This window comes from Diadema antillarum, unplaced genomic scaffold (genome assembly GCF_040938485.1).
Source record: "Diadema antillarum isolate AM-2024a unplaced genomic scaffold, OU_Dant_1.0 scf00000185, whole genome shotgun sequence".
Taxonomy (NCBI): domain Eukaryota; kingdom Metazoa; phylum Echinodermata; class Echinoidea; order Diadematoida; family Diadematidae; genus Diadema; species Diadema antillarum.
Window position 1 is genome coordinate 550169 of NW_027271074.1, and position 19067 is coordinate 569235.

A 19067-nucleotide genomic window follows, 5' to 3' on the forward strand; every position below is an offset into this window, starting at 1 on the left:
ACAGTTATTATGCCATTTAGCGCCTGCTGTCGAGCTGTGGGTAGAAAGTGAGAGAGAGGTAGAGGGAAGGAGGGAGAGAGGGAAACGAAGTAGAGTGTGGAATTGCTAATGATGAATACGGAGAACCTGAAGGCAAGGCCCAAAACACAATCTGCAGCGGGTTAACAAGAATGTTTGATTGGACAATAATATACCAAGATATTACATAAGACATAACAAATTTATTCAGTGTCTGCAAGATATGCACTCAATAAAAACTCTTAATTTACGTTTAAAGGAATATAAAGACGAGCAATTTCGGGGGGAGAGGTCATTCCAGTATCTGGGGCCCACATACATTATCGTTTTTTTAGCAAAAATTGTTCGAGTGCATGGAAGGTGAAATGCGTCACTTTGGTGGGTAGGATAATTATGAATCAAATAGTTTTTCCTGAACATGCGAACAAAAACATCCAGCAACTCCTTGGCAGAAAAATTATACATAAATATGCCGACGTTATAACTGAACAGATCTGATGTTTTCAGTATTTTATTCTTAAAGAATATTAAAGTTGTTCGTGTGGGACAAATATCTGACATGGTTGATATTTCTAATGGCGCGTTTTTGAATACGGAACAGTACATCAAGAAGATTTCTAGTTGCATTCCCCCACACAAGAATACCATAATTATGGTACAGAGTAATCAAAGTAGAATAAAGATTAAGCAAAATTTGACTAGGAAAAACACTCTTAAGTTTATAAAGAACACCCATGTTTTTAGAAAGAATATTACTTAGATAACTAACGTTTATGAAATTAACTTCAACTGAGAATCACGGCCATTTATAGTCACAAATTGTTTTCTGTTTGATAAATAATCTCGAAACCAGTCCAAAGCCTTCCCACACATACCATAATGCCGTAGCTTATAAATCAAAATACCGTGGTCGATTGTGTCGAATGCCTTCGAAAAATCAAGAAAAACTCAAATTGTGTGTGAGACGTCATCTATAGCATGAACAACTTTATGAATAAAAGTGAGTAAGGCATGGGTTGTGCTGTGGTTTTTCCTAAAACCAAACTGGGAGTTACAAAAAATTCACACTTTTCGAGAAATTTGTGTGTGCGCGTATATACCAACCTTTCAAGAAGTTTTGAAAATGAAGATAGCAAAGAAATAGGGTGATAATTTGTAACAGATTCTTTTTGTCCTTTTTTAAAAATTGGTACTACTTTGGCTTTTTTCATTTTTTGTGGAACTATGCCAGTAGATAACGATAAATTAAAAATGTGTGTTAATGGTGAAACTACTTCGTTAATGATGTTTTTAAGAAGAAAATTTGTGATTTCATCACATCCAGAGCTTTTCTTTGTGTTCAAATTTTGCACTATGTCTTTGATTTCTTCTTCAATGACTGGGTTCGAAAAAAAAGAGACTGCTGATTCTGATCTTTTAGAAAGTAATGAAAATCAGTGTTTGAAAGCGGAATACTGCTGGCGAGATTAGATCCTATGCTTACATCATTGCCACAATGCACCACTGTTAGCTACCAAGGTGCAGTTCTAAATCAAAATTAACTTCCTCCTCATACTATCTTTCTGTTCTGTACAATAAAGTAATTATTAACACATGCTGAAATCATCTATGGGTCATCACTTAGCCCCTGAAAGTGCATTAGCTTTATTGTCATAAAAAACATGCCATCCACATGATATGTTTGAAACATGACTACTTTGCTCCATCCAAACCCTTGTTCAACAACTTTCAGTTCTAAAACATTTTTAACATTTTTATCAATTTCAATTTACTTTCATGCATATTTGTTTTCACAATCACTTCCTCGAAAATCTGATGCAAATGTTAGCCCCTAATTGTCACATATACACATGTACATGTTCCCTCTTCCTTTTCCGTTATATTTGATACGAATGCGTTTATTACTTTAACCTATTTTGGACGAAAGCATAATACTTGACATTCTAGATGATTTACACAATGTCTCATCTATGAAGCCCTTTTTACACTTGTGTTTCTTAACCCCGGACTTTCTCTGACCCAGGACTATCGTTAGTCCCATACCAATTTTTTCAGCTTTTTACACTGGCCAATTAGTCCCGTACTATCTCTTGTCCGGGGCTAAGGAGAAAACTGACCTTTTTACACTCGTATTTCTTAGCCCCGGACTTTCCAACACATGAATATTCATGATTACGCTGTGCACTGTACACGTACACGCACGCACCGGCAGCACTTGATGACCTCGTTTCTGATTGGTCAGTGGGGGTCGGACTTCGTCTCCGTCGCTTAGCCCCGGATTATTTTTTCGTTCTGTTTGCACTCACTTGCTTGGCACCACAATTGCGGTGCTAACCCTGCTATTTTGCAGGGCCAGATAGTACGGTACTATCGGTGGGGCTAGCCCACTTTGGCAAAAACGAGTGTAAACAGAAAGTGGGCTAAGGATAGTCCCCTACCAACGGTGGGGCTAAGGCCCCCCCTTAGCCCCACCGTTGGTACGGGACTAAGCAAAAATTTACAAGTGTAAAAAGCCCTTTACTTTCTCAATCTTGGATGCGAATGTTTACCCTAAACTTAATGTATACATGAAGTACACTGTATAATAACACAAACTCTAGGTTAATGTTTCCAATTCTGAAATGTCTCGTCTACTTTCATTCACAGATTAATTTGATACATGCACCAAAATTCCTGGAATTCACTTCCCTTGTCTTTGTTAAGTATCCAATTCAACAACTCCAATAAATCCAGATAATCATCCAAAAACATAAATGCCTCCGGCACCCTTCGGGCGGAGACATGATAAAATATTCATGTATTAGTTTAAACACTTTATCATCATTATGACAGCAGCATATTTTAATAATGCTTCTAACAGCACTAAAGCAAGTAATTTGTATTTTGTATTCTTGGTGTAGCGTTTTCCACTACGTACTACAGTACACAGTTGATAACAAACCAATTGCTCACCCTTTGCACCACCCACTATATACCTAGATGGTGGTTGATTATCATCATGTTTTCTAATTCCCAGCTATTGATGTTTTCTTATTTTCAATCATAATCCCTGAAACGAAATGAAAAAAAAAAGATACAAGAATAAGAAATGGTCTAGAAAATGAAATGTCTGTGATTGCCAGGCAATTGTCTGGATTTAGCAATCATTTACAGACATTTATGATGGCAGGTGGTGGCAATTCAGCAAAAAAGAATATGACTTGAAAAGGTGACTCGCCATCTCCATTATGTGGTGAAAATAATATTTTTACCATGAGACGTGTTATACAACATTTCTCGCACCTCACTGGGTTATTGCAAAAGCGGTTTCCAAATAACAAGTGAGCCCTATGAATGTAAAAAGTATATTCATGCATGTGTTTGAGTGTGTATACATTGTATATTTTGGTATACAGGGCTTGACATTAGAGGTAACTTGGGAACACTAAAAGTCATCGTTGGGCAACTTTTGGTTTGGTGAAAATCAGACTATGCGTTTTCAAGATGAAGATGAAAATGTGAGAATTGTTCCCAGTTTGGTACCCCCCCCCCCTCCCAATGTGCCATGAGCAAACTTGATTCTGCAGACACCAATATAACTTATTCATAGAATGAACACATCTTATGACCTATGGTTTCAGAGAAGATTTGTAAAGATTCTTTCACTTGGCGGTTTTCATCTGTCTCCCCCCTCCATCATTGTGCTCCAGGGGGCCCCCAGGTGGGCAATCGTGCCCATTTGTACCAATATCTAATAGTATTCTATCACTCTAGTGATAACATCTGCCAAGTTTGGTGAAAATTTGACCATGCATTTTCAAGAACCTCAGAAAATGTACAATTTAGGCCCCAATATGGACCCCCAACAGGGTCCCAAGGGGGCATCCCTGAAGCCACCATGAATAAACTTGAAATTACAGTCACCAACTATGTACTTACTCATAGCATTAACTCAGCTCTAAAACTTCTGGTTCTACAGAAGGAAGATTTTTATAAATTCCTTAATTGGAGGGGTTTGGGCCCCCTCTGGGGCTTGTGGGGGAGGGGTGGGGGCATGGTGCCCTTATGAGCAAATTGAGATCCTGTGCCCCTAGGGATGCTACCTGCCAAGTTTGGTGAAAATCCATCATGGGGTTTCCAGGAAATCTTTGAGAATCTTTTTGTGGCCAGGGGGGCATTTCATGAAGCTTTTTGTCCGAAAAAGTTGTCGGACAAATTTGCTCTCTGCCAATCAGAAGCAAGGATTTCACTAGCTTGTAACAGTTTGTCAGAAAAGTATCTGACCAAAATGCTTCATGAAATGCCCCCCTGATCAGGCACTAAAGATTCAAAATGGATTGTTATTTTTCTGTTTATTTCAGGCCACCAAAATGTCAGATTTAAAGATTTTAGTGACCTGAATGGGCCATAAGAGAGAGAGAGAGAGAAAAAAAAAAGTTAGTGTTGAGCCCTGACATCATGTATGCTCATTTATCTACTCATTTGTATTCACTTTTATATACATGTTTGTTCTCTACATGTCAGTCAGGAGTTTTCTACAGAAAGAAACATCTACTCTCAGATCAGACACTATTGTGTGCAAGGATCTTGTAAGACTCTTATAATAACAAAGGAATATAACACAAGGAATATTACTATGCCAAGCTCATTCACTATTGCCTTTAGGACCATATTTTCCAGTGTGCTGGAATATCACCTTATACGATGTACAGTGGGTTTGTGATTGCACAGTCACGTTTATCGTGAAGTCTCCAAGCGAATCTGGCTCTGGACATTTAAAGGGATCGTACAGTTTTGGTTGAGACCTAATTTCAGGTTTCTAACATTTTTTGGTGAAATAATGAGAAACCTCCTATGACATATGAAAGAGTATGTAATTCTATGAGGAATTCAATGTTTATTTGATGAAAATTGGTTTTGAAATGGCTGAGATATCCAAAAAAGAGCGATTCTAATAAAGTGTGGGACCCACACTTTATTACGATCGCTTTGTTTTACTTTGTTTTTGGATGTTTCAGTCATTCGAAACCCGATTTTCATCAAATAAACTTTGGATTCCTCTTAAAATGGTATGCTCTGTTCTATATCATAAGTGTTTTCTTGGTATCTCGCAAAAAGTCAAAAGCCCAATTCTCATCTCCACCAATACTGTACCATCCCTTTAACATCCTGGAAAAAGCTCAACACTGAGCTTTAGCATGCAAAGGGTTAATAGCCCTATAAAAAGCCCATGGTAGTAGCTTCCCAAACATATTGTGAAGATAGCTGATTAGCATTTGGTTAATCCATCACCAACCTTGATCTTAGTGTATAAAAGTTTACAGAACCTCAACACTGACAGCCCCTTGCAAGGCCATTGTCATACTACTGTAAAACACAATATATTCGTGGCATGAAAATTTTGCGAATTGGAGCCGAAAGCGTTTCTCGCAGCATGAAATTTTCGCGACTTGCCACTGGCATCCAATGCATATTTAGTAGGCAAGAACTTTCACGTGCATTTTAATTACGCGAATGTTGCTGCTCGCGAAATTCGCAAAATTAAAATGCATGCGAACATTCCTCATTTTTACAGTATACAGGTATTAGGAGGATTAGATAATCCTAATTCACTAGCAGTTATTTTAAAACAATCATCGCCCATTGGGAAATACAGCATGTCAGCAGATGTGGGAAATACAGCATGTCAGCAGATGTGGCAATGGTCAAACACAGCATCATAAGGGTTAACCCATGGCCACATATAGCTGCACTGAGTAACAACCTTTTGATTTCTTGTAGGTATCAATGACACTTTGACCTGATAAGTGGCAGAAATGAACACATTCAAGTCTTTATGCTGTCCTTGTAGTACCTCGCTGACTTTTTTTTAAAAAACCCTTTTTAAAAGAATTGAATTTCTCTCGGAACACATTGTTAAATTGTTATGAAGAGTTGGTTAAATCTTTGACACATCTACAGAATTATTGTTCTCATTCATTTTATTCTAGTTTGTGTGAAAATTCAACAAGTTTTGGCACAAGTCTTTGATGGTATGAGTACCACCTGTGAAGTTGCAAAGTAAAGGGCACAACAGTGAGAAACATAATACTGTAAAAGTGGATATTTTCGCGCGACTAATTTTTCGCGCTTGGCCGGGTGAGAAGATTTTTGCGTGTTTTTAATTCCGCGGAATCAAGACATCAACCACTGGAACGTATGGCATGCAAAAATATTCGCGTGCTTTTATTTTCGCGCTAGTTTCTGGTTACGCAAAATGCGCGAAAATTTCCACTTTTACAGTATTGCAATGTTTATAGCATGATTACCCGTTACACACACACACACATATAAGTACTGTACGAGCTGAAATTTTCATGTACAGATAATTTTGTGAATTGCTCCTTGTTGGACAATTTTGCATGTTGTTTAATTTTGTAATTCTTCACCTTCACCACAATTAATACTTCACCTTCCACAAAATAAATGAGAATGAAATACAAATGACATAGCCAGTATTAGATGTTCTGATTTAGTGATTCATGGATAAGAGTACATAAACACATACAATTTGTAGTGTGATCTGCATTCAAAGTACTATACTAGCATGTTGTTATGCCCGAGACAAATCGCTAATATGTTATGGCCCATACAATGTGTTAGACCTACAATGGTTTACAACCAGTTTAATAGTTGCGTGTGATCCAGCACTGACATGGCTTAATTATTTTTTTCCTTTTGGTGATATTTTTGTGCATTGTTGTCCTTTGTGTGTTCTTATATATTTGTATGTTATCATTTTTGTTGTTTAATAAGAGGCAATGTACAAAATTCACAAAAATAAAACCAATGTGAAAATTTCAGCTCATACAGTATTAAATATACACACTCATGATATGATCCAGGTACATACTCTGCCAGTCATACAGTCATGTAATTCAACTATTCACTACAACAAGAATGAAGAAATACCATGGAATGCTTCAGGAATTTAAAAATGTTACAGGGTACATTGCTCATTAATTCCACAACCACAAAGTAATACATCCTAGGGTTAATCAGTGTATGCTTCTCCCATCATTGTTAAGCTTTTCTACCCTGTGTCACAGGGTCAACTCAATAAATCTTGTCTTTAATAGTTAGTGCTCAAACTAGGGTAGCCTCAATTAGTCACAGGTTAATCAGCTGTAGTGATTACAATAGAAGCAAACAGAGGTTGTTACATAAGACTAGTCAAGCCACCAGTGAAAGCCAAGATCCAGTGAGAGAACCTTTGGAGATCTATCTGACCCTGCCCATTAACTCATGCCTTTGAATTACCAAATTTTGCTACCAGTGTATGGTAGAAAACATCACACCCAACCAGCAGTGCCAGACCATGAAGTTCATGCATGGCACATTTCACACTAACAGCTGATGGGCAAATTGAGAAATTGGTCAACATGACTAACTGAACGATTCAGTATGACCAGTGCACAGGATAGGCCTTCTCTGGGTCAGTTAAACCACAACTGCAGCCCTCGTGCTCGGTTTCAGCTCTAAGAACTGATTGGCGAATTGAACACTTTCCGGGGTCACCTTGAAGTGAACAACTGACTTTTCAGTGACTGTATTATGAAGTCAGAGTGGTCCGCTGGTTAGGCTGTCTCCTAGTCATGAATAATAATCAGAATTGTAAATATCAGGTTTGGCTCTTACAGTTGTAGCAGCTCTTAGCTCACAACTGCCAGTGTAACAACAGTATGGCCCTTCGAAATATGCTATGCCCAAACAGAAAAGCAAAGATGGATGGAATGATAACGTGAAAAGATGGTACCCGACTCCTCCATTATGATGTCAAAGCGTAAAGAATCGATCATGAAAGAAAGCAGCAATAAACTGTATTTGTACCACTTGAAATGAGGGCGGTTTACTTACCAATTTATATACAGCTTGAAGTTGCCTGAGGTCAGGAGGGTCAAGAGGGCAGAGTTAATGGGTCAACTTCTTACATCATACACATCAAGTTCCGCTTGAAGGATATGCATAATCCTGGCACAGCGGGATGCTGAATTAGCGATGTGATTCTTTAGGGTCAAATGTGGAGTTGTCATGTTTATGTTCACAGGTTAATGACCAGGTAGTGTTACTGGTTTGTACTAACTGATTTATTCACAGTTTAGATGTATCATGTTGAAATTAGACCTTAGATACTTACACTAGTTGTGAGTAGTGGTAAATATTGACCTGTCAGTCAGATCAAATGAGATGTTCTGAATGAAGTCATATTGAATTTGATTATTTCTTCAAAGCTTTAATGGGGGGGGGGGGGGGGGGGGTTGTCACAGACTTAAATCTTACAACTGGCATAAAGCCGGCCTCCTTGCCAGTTTGTTAAGCTGATTAAAAACAAACAGACACATGAACTTAGAGACAGCAAAAACAAAGCCAGAAAGATGCAAACAAACAAAAAACTCACGTTAAGTCCTGGTCTTGGGCTTGGCACATCACTGTTTGACTTCGGCAACCATATTGAATTGGGAGACTCTGGGCCCCGGAAGCGGCCATTGTCGAAGACGTCGTTGATTGTGGAGAGCTTGTACATGCATACAGCTGACTCCTGAGGGCCGTTTCTTTGGAGACAAAACAAGAAATGCAGGCACATGGTCAGGGCTGGAGTCTACTCTTACTGGTCCCTCTCTGTTCATAGCCTGAGCTTAACCCGTTGAGGACGAGTCCCGAGTATACTCAGGCAGGTGACTATGCGAAATGAGTGTTGTAGCAAAATCAGCCCATCCTCAACGGGTTAACTTCTTCCACCTATGACTGCAAATAATGACCACAACAACTATGTTGGTTTCCACCCAGTCATTTGGTGAAAGCAAAGAGAATAGTTTACGACACACCTCTACAAATTCAACAACTGTGTTTCCGAGTTCAAACTACATCCCAGGTCACAGGGGAAGTCCTTGACCACAGGACTTTAATAGAAAAAGTAATACATAGGAATTGGACTAAACATTCCCACCCCCCATTGTTGAAAAAAGGGGGAAAACTATTTTTGTTTGTAGACCAATCTGCTATCTGACATGGCAGCAAATCCACCATTGCTGAGGTGACCCATGTACGCACAAGTCTGATGAATACATGATAGATATTGCAGCCAACTCGAGCCAGTTGCAAATTTCAGTCTTTCAAGCATTAACAACACGTGTGTGCATGGGATACATCAGTACTGGTGGATGTGCTGCTGGGGGGTGTTTCATAAAGCTGTTCGTAAAGTTATGAATGACTTACGAACAACTGATGATCACTTCTTGTGCTGAATTATGGAAATTCTTATAAGTATAGCACATCAAAACTGCTCACCAGTCATTCTTAAGTCGTTTGTACATGTAACTTTATGAACAGCTTTATGAAACAGGGCCCAGGTTGGATCAGCCAATAAATGAGTACCACTGCCAACTCAGCGACAGTGCAATTCCAAGCCACTGTGCATTTTCAGAAAATAGAATATTATGAACTGTAAAATACTGTGAAATATTCAAGAAAATTTGCCCATAATGTATCAAAAATGCCAAAAATAGGAAAATTCAACATTGCACAAAGTTATTAGCAACCTTATTCCTCGCATGTTTGACATATCATGAGCACTTTTCAGGCACATAGAGCCAACAAGTAGTACGATTAATGGGAATGCGGGTGTCTTGAAGGCTTCCATGGCCACAAAAACTCCTAAAATATCCCAGTCGCATTCAGGGCAAAGCTGGGGCTAGACTGTAGTACCAGTAATACCAATCTTTATGTGTAGTAAGGTCAGATCGACCTGTTGGCCTACATTCACAAAGGTGATACAATCTTTGTCCATGGTACAGTTCTCTCCGTGTAATCGGGTATCGCTTAAACGGGTATTCCGTTTAATTGGGTAGTAATGTCAAAATCAGTTCCAGAGCATATCAAAATTACCTGATAATCGGGTTGCCTCTCCGCAGAAAAGGGTAAATATTTTTCTTCTTCTCTAATTTCTACCCACATTTTATCGCAGATATAACATTTTAAGATATAATGAATGTCAAATTTTCCACGGCTAATCGCATTCTCTGCTTAATTTGCAAAGAAGACCGATCATTTGGGGAGTGATTAAACATGAAAACACATGTACCAGTACCGACTTGCCACACGTAAACGGACATTACAAATGTAGCTGGCACTCACAATTACATAGACAGACAGGAGTTGAACACACTTGCGCTCCTCCCTTGCTCCGCAACAACATTCACAATACGAGAAGTTTGCAACGAAAATCAGGCCATGCACTAGCTCCATAATTTTGCTTTTCTGCGTGTTAGCGAGGAGTCTATAGTCAAATGACAAAGTTTTCTGAAGATATATTTGTCAAAAAAAAAGAAAAGAAGAGTGTAAATTATTGCTCGTGACTGAGCAAGTGTAAGGGATGTATAATGTGTCGTGCAAGCACGCGTGTTAAGCATAAAGGGTAGGTGTTTGGTGCAGTGTATAATGCATGTACATACACATCGTGTGAGTCAATTTTGAATGAGACGTGTTCTTCTGTTATTCGGGTACTCCGCTTAATCGGGTAAGAAACGCTCTGCCCGAGCCTACCCGATTATGCGGAGAGTACTGTATAAACCATGGACAAAGACCGTAGTTTTGTATGGGGCGCTAAGTGTCGCATGACACTTTCGTAACGAAATCAGTCATATCGTCAATGGAATTACCATTTTGTCAACGAAATGATCATTTCGTCAATAAAATGATCATTTCCTTGACGAAATGTTACCATTACGTAACGAAAATGACCGATTCCATAACGAAATAGGCCACGCGACACTTGGCGCCCCATACGTTTATCCATGGTTTAAACCACGGACAAAGATTGTACCACCTTAGTGAATTAGGGCAGCTGTTATGTTTGAAACATCCTCTGCATACTCACTTCAATCCGGTGAAGATTGCATAAATGTGGTAATCATCTCCCTTCCGCTTCACAAATATATCCTCTGGAGCAAAGAAACAAAGAAAACAAGGACCAAAAAGACAAACAAATTTGAATAGAATCTATCAAAGATTAATTCAGCTGCAAGGTAAATACATGTAATATACGCTCTGGCAATTAAGCTCCTCTACCATACCTGAACCCATTGTGCTCATATATAATTAGGAAGCTATAATTAGGAGGCTATAGAATGTATATATACATTCTATAGCCTCCTAATTGGCAGTAGACAGCATAGATATCATGATTTAATTAACTTGATGTCATACTTCCAAATTCAAAACATTGCTCAGCATACTGTAAAAGTGGATATTTTTGCGTGACTAATTTTTTGGGCTTGGCCATGTAAGAAGAGTTTCGGGTGTTTTTAATTCTGTGGAATCAGGACATCAAGTACTGGAACATATGGTGCGCAAAAATATTTGTGTGCTTTTATTTTCGCGCTAGCTTCAGGTTATGCAAAATGCGTGAAAATTTCCACTTTTACAGTGCACTATCAGTCTTATCTTTAATAACAACATGTCTAATTATAAGTAGACTTGTACATGTAAGAAAAATGACCCAACACTATTCTTCATTCATTTTTTTTTCTCCCTAAGGAGAGGACATTGTTTTGTTCTGTTGATGATAATATCAGTCCCATACTAATGAGGATGAAGAAAAAATAAATATGAAAAGAAATAAAACAAATGCAAGAAAAAACATACAAAAAGCACAACTCAGCAAAACTTTAAAGAGACAAGACAAAAACAAACAAAGATGTGTAAAACGCAGTCTGGGGGGGGGGGGGGGGGGGGGAAGCCAGCTTCCTGAGAGCAGCTGCAGGTCATTAGATCACTAGCATGAAAATCCAGTTTCTGTAAGAGACTCGGGGAGGGGGAGGGGGAGAGGGAGGGGGCATGGGGATATCACGATTATTCAATATGCATTTTTACATGTGATATGTAACCTAACACAACTGCGAGGTCCCTTGGAATCCAGGAAAAATGTTGGCACGGATCAGCTTTCATTTTGTCACGTGGCCCATCCCCTCCCTAAGGCTGCCTCTGTAATGACATGTTTAAACAATCCTGTCTGAAGCCTTCTCATATATGGGAGTCTCATAAAGTCTGGCTGGAATTACACATGTCAAGTTATACTACTGCAGAAATAGAAACAGAGTGCATTACATACATGTACTTGCATTGACTGCTTTTTTTCCCCCTCTTACGTACATTGTATGTTCTTTGTGTGCAACTCTGTGGTTCTCTGTGTTTGTGTGTATTCTCTCAAATGGCTTCAATTGGAGATGTTTCACTCAAGGCAATCAGATCCTTGGATATATTTCACACCGAACATACATGTACACCTGTTTGTTCAGTGTATTTAAAACAAACTAAAAGGCACCCTCTTAGGGATTTATGGGGGTACCCTAGGGGTATATAATGCACCTGGCTGTTTTGCATATACTGGACATGTCTGGACATCAATCTCACATAAAAATTCATTACGAACTAAACTTGAAGATTACACCATATCAATTTCAGTTGTCCTGATTAATCTGAAAAGTGATACAATTGGCTTTCCAGGAGGGTACAATTTCAAACACTTTCACAACATAAGTGTACAGCTCACAGATTTACACTTTTGCACACGTTTCTGGATGGGATTGGCTTTCAGTTTATACGCTTCCTTCCTAATCGGTAAAAAGTTTCATTTCATTTAAAAAATTAACTAACAAACTATGCAAGAAATTCTACATTTGAAATTAATCTTCAGATTGCTCACAAAGATGGCAGCATTAAACACCAAGATCAAAGGCACTAAAATCCACCTGTGGAATTCTTTTAAGCATCACAGCTGTTGGAATATTACAACCACTTGGAACTCCATCTCTCGAAACCCCAATAAAAGAAATACAAACAAGCACAAACACAAATTTATATATATTCATACATAAATGTGTATATATGTTCAATCTTTTAGTGAGGTGGGAGAGGAAATACACTTCTTTGTCACATTTCTACTTCAGTTTTCACTTCTGATATGAACATGTGTGTGAAGAAGCAATTGAATTGTGTGTGCATACATCTGTGTGTGTCTGTGTGTGTTCAAAAGTAACAGCAAGATCAACCCATTGAGGACGAGTCCCGAGTATACATGGGCAAGTGTCTATGGGAAATGCATGTTGTAGAGAAATCAGTCCGTCCTCAACAGGTTAAGGTGAATCATTCCTATCTTCATCTTTACTCCTCTGAGTTTCAAGTCTGAAAGATAGCGTCCTGGATCCATCAAACGTAGAAGGCAAGGTCACTCACTATGCAGGCAGCCAGCCTTCACTGAAAGCTGATCCAATGATGCTACTACGCTGCATTTTTAACAAGAAAAAAGTTGCTGGCAGGGAGCTGAAATGAATTGTCATTATCGATGCTACTGTTAACCTGCAGCATGACCGAAAGAATCCATCAAATTAATTATATGGGATAATGGGCTCATCGATTTCATTTCATTTTTTCCCTCACCCTCATGCCTCTCTGTGAAGCTCTGAGAAATAAAAGTAATTTATATATTAAAGTTAAAAAACAACAATGACAGCTTGTTCGCTAACTGTTCTAGTTAGATCCCTTAACAGATATGGGTAATTCCAGCGGGCAAGGATACTCACTTTACATGTATCACTGACCTCTAAAATAAAATTCCATGGAATTGCTTTACACTATAATACAGTCCACATCTAGCAAAGGATATACATGGACAGCTTGTCTTGTAATCTGACTGATTACTGTATATAAGCTAGAAGTTACCAGTAGTGCTAGGATGAAAATGCAAAACACAAACCCACACCACCAAAAGAGCAATGACAATACAATAGAAACTTTTGTCATTAATTATAAAGAAAACCATGAATATACAAACAAAACATTGAAACAGACAAAAGACAATGAATAAATGAGAATTATGTGAAGCCTAAATATTTATTTAGTATTTGTCTCGAAACTGTAAAACACTCTATGTGCCTTCATCATCTAGAACTCGTACATACCTGAGGGAACTTATTTCATACAAGGCCGCAAGGCCTTTCTCTAGTTCTCTTTTTCATTTCCATGAATTTTTGATTTTTGGCAAATATGTAAACTTGAACTTTGTTTGTCTGTATTATGTCAATTTTCGATTGATTATTGTTTTGTGTGTTTTGTAACCACAGATTTTTTTTTAATTGGAATGAATAAACGAAACTGAAATACAATGGTTGAAGAAAGAGCTGGCACACTATGGTTATGTGACTTTCTACAGGTGTTATATTAGAGTCTTGTCTCCACCTCCACCCCCTCCCCGCCATATAGTCAGCTTTGCGAGATAAAATCATACTCAGTTAACCCTTTAGAAACTAAAGATTCTGTACAAAATGGCCTAAGGTTCCCTAGAAGGTGCAGCAATATTGCTCTCATTTTGACAACTTTCTATTAAATGATCTAAAATAGCTCCCTGCATGTTTATTTTCGTCTATTATAAGTTACAGTGTATGTTTATTAGATAGGCTATTAAAACTTTGACAAGAGAATGGTGTGTCGCAGAAGTAATTCTGACATACAATTGTTGACCTCTGACCTTTGAAATTACATAATTACATATTCATCATGAAAACAAAAAATTATATAATACAAAACTATTTGAAAAACAAAAAACAAATGGACTGGCAGCTTTGGGCGTTTTAGGGAGTAATACATATAAGAAGGGCAGTTTTTGGCAGTTCAGCTGCTAATTGGTTAAGAGGCTGGAGCAAAGAATATTGTAAAATAAATTATATGAGATGTTGCAAGTTTCTTGGAAATATGTATTTCAAGACAATACTGGGCCCAATTTTGTGAAACACATATCATGAATAACCATTTTTTCTACCCCCTTTACATGCTTCTACAAACACCTAAAAAAAAAGAAAAAAAAAAGGAAGGTCTTACGGATTTCATTGAAGTGGGTTGGGTCTAGGCCGGAATGTGAGCCCGGAATGGAGCACTCCAGACGAGCCTTCTGAAAACTTGACCAGTATCCGACCAGTCCTGCGTCATTCTGAGGTAATAAGACAATGAAACACATGCAGCAAGAAATGTCAGCAATTAATCAATGAGAATCGATGTGCTGTACACAAGTTTTGTTGTCCCTGTTCTGCCTCAATTTGACTTTAGTTTTTGCTTCTTTTAGTTTCGCTACTGCATATGGCATATATTTTGTGAGTCTAATTTTTCGTGTATCAGGACTTCCTGCTAATTTCACGGGTGGGTTGCATTTGCGATTAAGGAGCACATCACTGAACGGAGGTATGCACGTACATCATATTCACGTTAGGATCAGAGTTGATTTTCTGTGTGTTTTTAAATTTCGAAGGGCACCTGACTCATGAAAATAAAATATTAGGCATATACAGCATTTGCTCAAACATAATTGCATTCATGGAAGCAATATTTCCACAAGGCAGAGCCATAATAGCAAAAAAGAAAATGATGACAAGCATGATATAAAGTAATGAGTCCAAAATGGCCTCCTTTCACGAACGGTCAATGACATCTGTGTGACCACAAGTGACAGTCACATGATCAATACCTTCTTCTCATTGGTGGTTTTTGCCTATTAAAAGGGATTCCGTGATTAATTTCTCTCTTTTTAGCATTTTTCAATCTAAAGTAAACTTCCCCTCTGGGTCAGTTTCTCCTTTAATTTGAGACTGGAATCATGTTCATAACAAGATGTGATAACATGACAATTGTGTTGATAACACAAGAACGTTCACAGCCTTGTTTTTTCATGCTTGTTATTCTGCCATTACCTACTCGGCAGAAAATACAATCTGGAGTGCCCAAAGGTTCAATACCCCTGCGTTCTCATGCCTTGATTTATGGCAATCATCTGTGTCTTGCTATACAGGCACACCTGACACCAAAACAGTGAATCTAATCTCTGCAAAAACATCCAAACTGACTACGGAACTAATTTCCCCTAATGGCACCCTCCCCCACAGTCTTTAGTAAACATATTTTGTTCTCTGGACTCACAAAGGTGCATTTGCACCTGTGCCAATTTTTCTGTCTTATATTACCTGTGCAGACTGTAGTCACTTCATCAACACATGGCAGTTGTCTACTGAAAGACTACAGTTAGTATCAATTTCTGTTGAATCCATTCCACTACACAAACAGGAAGGCCAAGATAACATTTCTCTTGTGCTTTCTATCTTGGGCAACTTTGTAAAAACAGGCTTATCACGTCGGTCTTCTGTTGCTCATCCATGCTGACCCCCACCCATATTTCAGGATAAAAGCACTTTTAATAATAGCGACAATTTTAAATGTGACACTGTGCTATACAAGTATTGTGAATGACTATCATTATAATTTTATGAATAAATGAGTGTAGCAATTAACTCTGTTGGCACCTAATCATGATCTGACTGTACTTTGCCTTCATATACAAAAAGCTGCAACAGGCCAGATCACACTCTACTTCAAATTCAAGTGGTGTACGAATGAATGTGTCAGGGCATGCGAACAAGGAAAAGTGAAATAACACACTAAACAAATTTCATACTTTGTACACAGGGTGAGATATCCCATACATTTTGTATATGAGAAAGCTGGCTATCAAAGCTGAATGATTATGCAAAGAGCGACAATTAACTACTGCTATTAAAAGAAAAACTACATCTCTGCTGATTTTCTATCAGTAAGACATACAGTATATGACATATCATAAATCATACACAACTCCTAGAAACCTCTGTTTAGTAAGGCTGTACTTGCCTCAATGACAGTACCAAACCTTAATGTCATTTTGGCTGACTTCTTCCTGAGGACAAAATTTGTATCACCAGGTATCTTTACATGAATATAGATACTGTTGTAAAAGCTGCTATTAATTTTCACAAATTACTTTTGGGCCGCAAATTCAACAACACATGAATATATCGCCGTGTACTGTGAAGTGGCGTGCACCTACAACATTTTGCCAAAATGTCTGTGATCTCCTCATTCACAAAAATATCTGTACGCAAAAATAGACAGCTTTTACAGTAGTACTCACCAACGGTAGGCTTTATTAGCTCTCATTATAAAGGAATAATACACTTAATATTGTGTGTGAGATGTTGATGTGCAACATAGAGGCAAGATGTGAACGAAAGTTATTGATGTGGAAAACAGTGACACTTTTAGATGGTGTGCTAAGAAGAAGCTCTGAAATGACTTCAATCTATAATTCAATTTAGGTCTGATATTTGATGTCTACAGATTCAATGGGACACCATGATATAGACCTGTTTGGTTTTGGTGCTGTTTTTTAATGTATCATTTCAGCCAGAACTGGGGGCTTCAGTATACCTATTACATTTAGTGATTTATGCCTCGACATAGCAATGCACCTGACTCATTCCATAACCCATCAAATCATCTTTTCTTCTTATTGCGGAAGACACAAGAAAATTTTTGAGACAGCTGTGAATCGTAAGAGACAGACCATAGCTACTAGTGTTTCTATCAATACGTATAACATCTGAATGAAACGTAAGACCCAGACAAAATACATAACTTTTCTGAAACAATTCTTATATATGTATACACAATCATAAATTCAGAATACTACACAGTGGTGTCTTATTACAGTGGTCATAAAGATACTTGATAAGTAACTGGGGTTCATTGGACATAGCAGTCTGTCTTACAATACCAAGTGGAAAGTGGTTACAAGTGGTTATAGTCTTTGGCGACAAGTCAAGTAGTTTTGAAAAGTTTCTGTAACAGTATTCATCTATAAGAAGAAACCCTTGGCTTGTTAATGCGTTGAAAGAGCTTGTCTGAGATGTAAACCTTGTTACTGGTTCCATTTTACATGTGTACAGCTCTGTGGCAGAATGATCAGCCTGCGAAAGGAGAAAAAAAACCCTGCATTTGTTTAACTTTCTTTTGGAAATATCAAATATCATACATACCAGCCATTATCACATTGAATGCCCCCTTCCCCCCCCCCCCTCCTATTTTGTTTTCCTGTGAGAGGACAGTCTGAGTTCTACTGCCAGGGAAAGAATGAAAGAGCTTTACATTGCATTTATTATCTTGAAGATGTGCATTGAAGCTCATCTAGGGGAGTTATTGTCTCAAAGAAGTATGATATCATGCAATCTGTAGAGGATCTGATAGCTTTCAAGAGCTCATGGTTCATCCAAATCTTTTGCAGCAAAATAATCAAATTTGGCTTCATTCCTTGAAAGACTTTCCTTACCTTCAGCAGAAAAACAAAATGAAAAAAAAACCAAACAAACAAATGGGTAAATCCTTCAAATTTTTGTCTTGTTAACATTTTGTAACATATCCAAAACATACTGCCTTATATATTCTTTCTACTTCCTCTTTCATGTGTTGTTTTCACTCATAGTAACTGGAATTTAGATTGATAGAAATACCACATAAGTCATGGAAAAATAACCCTTGCTTCCATTTAAAGTTAGCAATACCAAATTTAGTGATTAGCAATAGCTGTTTAATAGAGGTCAACATACTTGTTGCATTACACTCATGAATACAAAACTTTAGCAGAACAATACAGGACTATAGTTCACACAACTTGTGTGAATCAAACCACATTTTATTAGCATTGGGTGATGAACAAGAAATTCAAGCCATAATTCTTCATCCAAACTTCATGTCATCATGTTAACAGGCTGTAATGTCCCATTACCTGCTTTAGTCCGAAAAACGAAAATACTTTACCTGCAATGTCTTTTGTTATTATGGGTACTAAAAGCAGAAATTGACAGATAATGGCAGTGCCAGAATCTTGGATTGGAAGGTATTTATGTGGGCGTATCCAAGATATCTACAAAAGAATATTGTCAAATATATGGCACATACATGTACTTGGATATTCATTTGGCCACATATAAAGTAGTGATATTTAGATAACATAACACAAGTTAATATACATTAACACTGCATGGTCCCTATTAAGATTTCATATTTCATATTTCATGTCCAATTTTGATAAAACTTTTACCATTCTGATAACAAATACATTGGTATTCAATCTATTCATTACAGTGACCTTGAACAAGGAGTGATCGTTCTCGGGGGGG

At 37.9% G+C, this 19067-nt stretch overlaps 1 protein-coding gene across 3 annotated transcripts in view; it reads right to left on the reverse strand.

Moving 5' to 3' along the window:
* The window catches only part of LOC139723296 (semaphorin-1A-like), an 87935-nt gene that overhangs the window by 16221 nt on the left and 52647 nt on the right, over positions 1 to 19067 (reverse strand). For all 3 annotated transcript variants that reach the window (XM_071634556.1, XM_071634555.1, XM_071634554.1), the window contains 3 exons: positions 14911 to 15019; positions 10913 to 10976; positions 8435 to 8588 (listed from right to left, as the gene is read on the reverse strand). In XM_071634556.1, coding sequence (XP_071490657.1) covers positions 8435 to 8588; positions 10913 to 10976; positions 14911 to 15019 — 327 coding nt within the window. The remainder of the gene's footprint in view (positions 1 to 8434; positions 8589 to 10912; positions 10977 to 14910; positions 15020 to 19067) is intronic.